General features: G+C 38.9%; 1 protein-coding gene across 1 annotated transcript; it reads left to right on the forward strand.

Moving 5' to 3' along the window:
* Positions 1-1,098: 1,098 nt before the first annotated feature.
* Positions 1,099-2,040, forward strand: LOC143794880 (olfactory receptor 5V1-like). Its single transcript, XM_077280981.1, has one exon. It carries the CDS (start codon positions 1,099-1,101, stop codon positions 2,038-2,040), a length of 942 nt encoding a protein of 313 aa, XP_077137096.1.
* Positions 2,041-6,617: the final 4,577 nt, after the last annotated feature.

Here is a 6,617-nt window from a genome sequence, read left to right on the forward strand (position 1 = left end):
TCCAACTCTAATATTCAATGACTCTATGATTCTATATGGTCCCTTAATGTGCTCTAGTGCTTTTATGTCCCATATTTATGGATTTGATGCCACTAGATCCCTGACAGGCAATCTTTCAAGGGATAGTTCCATCTCCTACAGTTATGGCTTATCAATGAGATATGCTATGAATGTATAGTAAATGTGGGTCCCAAGAATGGAACAATCATATACATTAAGAACTGATCCCTGATAGTATAGAAAGAGTTGGAATTACCATTCAATTTTTTGGGGATTCTGACCACTTCTCCTGTGAGAGCAGCATACAATAGGGCCTTGTTTTCGAGAAAGTTGTGGGTCACATTGATGAGACCTGCTTATAATTTAAATTTATAGTATATGAATGTTATTTATGTATGAGAAGGGAATACCACTTTGTTTGAATTTAAAGAAAACCTGTCACCTGAGTAATGAAACCCAAACCGCAGGCACCGTGAGTCAGAGTCAGGTGAGTTTTTCTCTAAAATGCATGAGCAAATTTACTATAAAAGTCCCAATCTGCTGCAGTTGATTTACCGGTCTCTTGGTATGAGAAGCGCTGGGAAGTGCCAGCTCTTTAAAATATATTTTCTCTGAAACGCTCCAATAAATACACCAGGCCGCCAATGTGCTGGCAGGTCTGAGTCATACTACATTTTATTATATTGCTGCTGAAAATATATTACTTTTAGGTCATTGAAACACGGCAGTATTTGGTCAGTATTTTACCTCAATATGTGTAAGCCAAAACCAGGAGAGGAAAAGTCAGAGGAAAAGTATAATAGAAACATATCACCACTTCTGAATTTATCACCCACTGCTGGGTTTGGCTTACAAATACTGATGGAAAATACTGACCAAAATATTGCCATGTGAACATGGCCTTAGCGTTTCAGTATTTGGATGTGGATTATTTTTCAGCTTGTCTAACTTGGTAATAGAAGATACCTATTTGTCAAGCATAAATCAGGTGACAGCTCCCTTTAAAACACCACTCCAGCATTTTAGTGTACCTTTTTATATAAATCTTTTGACTATTTAAATGAAACTTGCTTTTTAGATCAACTGATCAGTTCTATAATGACCTTAAATGCCTCCATCTTCACGGACTTCCTTATTTTAGGCTTATCTGACGTTCCAAATCTCAAAGCGTTCCTATTTTGCACTCTCCTCCTTATTTATGTACTGACTTTAATAGGAAATGTGGCTATCATTCTTGTGTCACAACTAGATAAACGCCTACATAAACCAATGTATTTCTTTTTGAGTAATTTATCCTTCCTTGACATCTGTTATACGTCAACAACTATGCCCAAAATGTTACAAGTCCTTTTGGTGAAGAGAAAATCTATCTCATTTGTGGGTTGCATAATTCAACTTTACTTCTTTTTGGCCTTTGTGGGCACTGAATGTGTTCTTCTCCTGGTAATGTCTTATGATAGATTTTTAGCCATATGCCATCCTCTCCGATATTCAGCTATTATGAACTTTAAGGCATGTGTCATCCAGGCCTCTATAGCCTGGTTAGGTGGTTTAGTGAACTCTGTAGTCCATACAGTCTTTACTTTCCGCCTGGACTTTTGTGGTATTAGGAAGATTAATTACTTTTTTTGTGATATTCCTCCATTATTATCTCTGTCATGTGAAGATACATCAGTGAATGAAGTTTTACTGCTTTCTATAGGAGTTTTCATTGGGTGGACTCCATTTTTAGGCATTATTGTCTCATACATTTATATTATTACCACTGTATTGAAGATCAAATCTAATAAAGGAAGGCAAAAAACATTTTCTACTTGTGCATCACATCTTACGGTAGTGTTACTATATTACGGAAGTGCTATTTCCAACTATGTCAGACCAATTTCATCTTATTCCTTGGGTAAAGACCGATTGATTTCTGTTCTATACAGTGTAGTTACTCCAATGATGAATCCAATTATATATACCTTAAAAAATCAGGAGGTGAAAAATGCCGTATGTCGACAATTAAATCGTAAAAGAAGATTGCAGATTCGCTGAGCCACATCAAATCCATATGTTACAGACAACGTGTGAAATGAAGTTATTGCATAGAATACCCAGATAATCTATAGGATTTCTGGCATTACAGTATATGACAACGTTTGAAATAAGGATATTTCATTCTGACCTTATATGCTTCACTTAGGGATTTTAAAGAATGGTGAGTTATTTTATGGGATGTCTCACACTTCAGAAAAAAGTATAAAATAAAAAGGTTACAGTGTTAGCCCTAAACATAATAGGATTGGAGTTAGATTTAGCCTCTTAGCCCTAATAATAATGAGGGTTAGATTTAGGGTTAATCCTAATAATAGGTTAAGAGTTATCTTTAAACCCAATACATGTTTTTTTTTTTTTTTTTTTAAAGAGGTTGTCTGTACAATACATGAGTCTGGCACAATGTCAACTGCTGCAGTTTGGTGATCTCATACTTTATCTAAAACTCAATAATCTAGAGAATATACTGGAAATGTGTAAAGATGAATTTATTTATATTTTCCTATTGTCCGAGTTAGGCCACAGTCACACGTTCAGTATTTGGTCAGTATTTTACCTCAGTATGTGTGAGCTAAAATCAGGAGTAGAACAATCAAAGGAAAAGTGTAATAGAAACATGTCACTACTTCCGTATTTATCACCCACTCCTGGTTTTGGCTTACACATACTGAGGTAAAATACTGACCAAATACTGAATGTGTGACCATGGTTTTATTGTAAGAAATGCCTATGCACTGTATGCAATATTTTCATTACACATTTAACTGCATGTATTGAATATATTAAAAATAAAAATTGCAACCAGCTCACCTCCTCCATGCATTAGCAATAACTCTTGGTGCACGGACTGCTTTTCGACAAATCATCAAACAGGGAAATTTTAACCCCTTAACGACCAGAGGTATTTCAGTTTTTGCACTTTTTCTCCCCTTCTTCCCAGAGCCATAACTTTTTTTTTTTTCATCAATATGGCCATGTGAGGGTTTGTTTTTTGCGGAACAAGTTGTACTTCTAAGTGACATAATTGGTTTTCACATATCACGTACTGTAAAACGGTAAAAAAAATCAATTCCACAGTTGTTTATTTTTTTCATTTTTACCATGTTCACTAAATGCTAAAACTGACCTTCCATTTTGATTCTCCAGGTCATTACAAGTTCAGGCCGGCATCACACTAGCGAGTTTTACGGACCTATGAGAGGTGCAGAAAATACGGATTGCATACGGTACAATGATTCTCTATGGCCCAGCTCCTATCTGCCGTATTTTACTGATCCGTATTATACGGTCTTGTACGGCCGTAGAAAATCGCAGCATGCTGCGTTTGTCACCGTATTGCGCAAAAAAATCGCCAATGAAAGTCTATGGGGGCGAGAAAAATACGGATTACACACGGACCATGCGTGTGACTTGCGAGAAATACGCACCGGTGTTCTCTAGAAAAGCCGGCAATTCAGTGCGGTGTACAGTAAAATCACACTGACAGAATATAATAGAATAGGTAGAATAAATGTCTACACATAGAATAGGTATATATACAGTGCCTACAAGTAGTATTCAACCCCCTGCAGATTTAGCAGGTTTACACATTTGGAATTAACTTGGCATTGTGACATTTGGACTGTAGATCAGCCTGGAAGTGTGAAATGCACTGCAGCAAAAAAGAATGTTATTTCTTTGTTTTTTTGTTTTTTTTAAATTGTGAAAAGTTTTTTCAGAGGGTCATTTATTATTCAACCCCTCAACCCAACAGAATTCTGTTTGGTTCCCCTAAAGTATTAAGAAGTAGTTCAGGCACAAAGAACAATGAGCTTCACATGTTTGGATTAATTATCTCTTTTTCCAGCCTTTTCTGACTATTTAAGACCCTCCCCAAACTTGTGAACAGCACTCATACATGGTCAACATGGGAAAGACAAAGGAGCATTCCAAGGCCATCAGAGACAAGATCGTGGAGGGTCACAAGGCTGGCAAGGGGTACAAAACCCTTTCCAAGGAGTTGGGCAGCCTTTGAAAGTTTCCTCCCGTGCCGAGGCCAGGCTTGTCCGAAGAGTCAAGGCTAACCCAAGGACAACAAGGATGGAGCTCCGGGAAGATCTCATGGCAGTGGGGACATTGGTTTCAGTCAATACCATAAGTAACATACTCCACCGTAATGGTCTCCATTCCAGACGAGCCCGTAAGGTACCTTTACTTTCAAAGCGTCATGTCAAGGCTCGTCTACAGTTTGCTCATGATCACTTGGAGGACTCTGAGACTGACTGGTTCAAGGTTCTCTGGTCTGATGAGACCAAGATCGAGATCCTTGGTGCCAACCACACACGTGACGTTTGGAGACTGGATGGCACTGCATACGACCCCAAGAATACCATCCCTACAGTCAAGCATGGTGGTGGCAGCATCATGCTGTGGGGCTGTTTCTCAGCCAAGGGGCCTGGCTATCTGGTCTGCATCCATGGGAAGATGGATAGCACGACCTACCTGGAGATTTTGGCCAAGAACCTCCGCTCCTCCGTCAAGGATCTTAAGATGGGTCGTCATTTCATCTTCCAACAAGACAACGACCCAAAGCACACAGCCAAGAAAACCAAGGCCTGGTTCAAGAGGCAAAAAATCAAGGTGTTCCAGTGGCCTAGTCAGTCTCCTGACCTTAACCCAATTGAAAACCTGTGGAAGGAACTCAAGATTAAAGTCCACCCAAAGACACCCAAAGAACCTAGATAACTTGGAGAAGATCTGCATGGAGGAGTGGGCCAAGATAACTCCAGAGACCTGTGCCGGCCTGATCAGGTCTTATAAAAGACGATTATTAGCTGTAATTGCAAACAAAGGTTATTCCACAAAATATTAAACCTAGGGGTTGAATAATAATTGACCCACACTTTTATGTTTAAAATTTATAAAAATTTAACTGAGCAACAAAACTTTTTTGGTTTGTAAGATTTATGCATCTGTTAATAAATCCTGCTCATGTTTGAAGTTTGAAGGCTCTAACTTATTTGCATCTTATTAAACCTGCTAAATCTGCAAGGGGGTCGAATACTACTTGTAGGCACTGTATATATATATATATATATATATATATATATATATATATATGTCAGTGAGACAGATATATATATATATATATATTTATATTTCATACAGCGCTAGATATCATAAAAGCCGGTAATTCAATTGCCGGCTTTTGCTATCTCCTTCCCAAACCCGACATGATATGAGACATGGTTTACATACAGTAAACCATCTCATATCCCTTTTTTTTTGCATATTCCACACTAATAATGTTAGTAGTGTGTATGTGCAAAGTTTGGGCGCTGTAGCTATTACATTAAAGAGTTAAATCGCGGAAAAAATTGGCGTGGGCTCCTGTGCAATTTTCTCCACCAGAGTGGTAAAGCCAGTGACTGAGGGCAGATATTAATAGCCTAGAGAGGGTCCATGGTTATTGGCCCCCCCTGGATAAAAACATCTGCCCCCAGCCACCCCAGAAAAGGCACATCTGTAAGATGCGCCTATTCTGGCACTTGGCCACTCTCTTCCCACTCCCGTGTAGCAGTTGGATATGGGGTAATGAAGGGTTAATGTCACCTTGCTATTGTAAGGTGACATTAAGCCAGATTAATAATGGAGAGGCATCAATTATGACACATATCCATTATTAATCCAATAGTACGAAATGGTTAATAAAACACACACACATTATTACAAAGTACTTTAATGAAATAAAGACACAGAGTGTTGTAATATTTTATTCTCTTAATCCACCTGAAGACCCTTGTTCTGTAAAAAAGGAAAAATAAAAAGTCAACAATATCCCATACCTTCCGGCGTTCAGGTCACGTCCCACGATGTAAATCCATCTGAAGGGGTTAAATCATTTTACACTCAGGAGCTCTGCTAATGCAGTGCTCGTGGATGTTAAACCCCGGGGAATGAATGGAATGCAGGGGAATGTCCTGTAGTTACCCTGAGTCGCGGTGATGCACCCTCTGCTGGATGTCCTCATATGAACTCGAGCGTGGGAAAAATTCCCAGGCTCGAGATCATATGAGGACATCCAGCAGAGGGCGCATCACCGCGACTCAAGGTAACTACAGGACATTCCCCTGCACTCTATTCATTCCCCGGGGTTTTACATCCATGAGCACTGCATTAGCAGAGCTCCTGTGTGTAAAATGATTTAACCCTTTCAGACGGATTTACATCGTGGGACGTGACCAGAACAACGGTAGGTATGGGATATTGTTTTTTTTTATTTTTCCTTTTTTACAGAACGAGGGTCTTCAGGTGGATTAAGAGTCTAATAAAATATTAAAACACCCTGTGTCTTTATTTCATTAAAGTACTTTGTAATAATGTGTGTGTGTTTTATTAACCATTTCGTACTAATGGATTAATAATGGATAGGTGTCATAATTGACGCCTCTCCATTATTAATCTGGCTTAATGTCACCTTACAATAGCAAGGTGACATTAACCCTTCATTACCCCATATCCCACCGCTACACGGGAGTGGGAAGAGAGTGGCCAAGTGCCAGAATAGGCGCATCTTACAGATGTGCCTTTTCTGGGGT

Source organism: Ranitomeya variabilis, chromosome 1 (genome assembly GCF_051348905.1).
Source record: "Ranitomeya variabilis isolate aRanVar5 chromosome 1, aRanVar5.hap1, whole genome shotgun sequence".
NCBI classification, from domain to species: domain Eukaryota; kingdom Metazoa; phylum Chordata; class Amphibia; order Anura; family Dendrobatidae; genus Ranitomeya; species Ranitomeya variabilis.

Bases quoted from the DNA above. Each gene is read 5' to 3' on its own strand.
- LOC143794880 (XM_077280981.1), top strand. From the start codon at position 1,099: ATGACCTTAAATGCCTCCATCTTCACGGACTTCCTTATTTTAGGCTTA.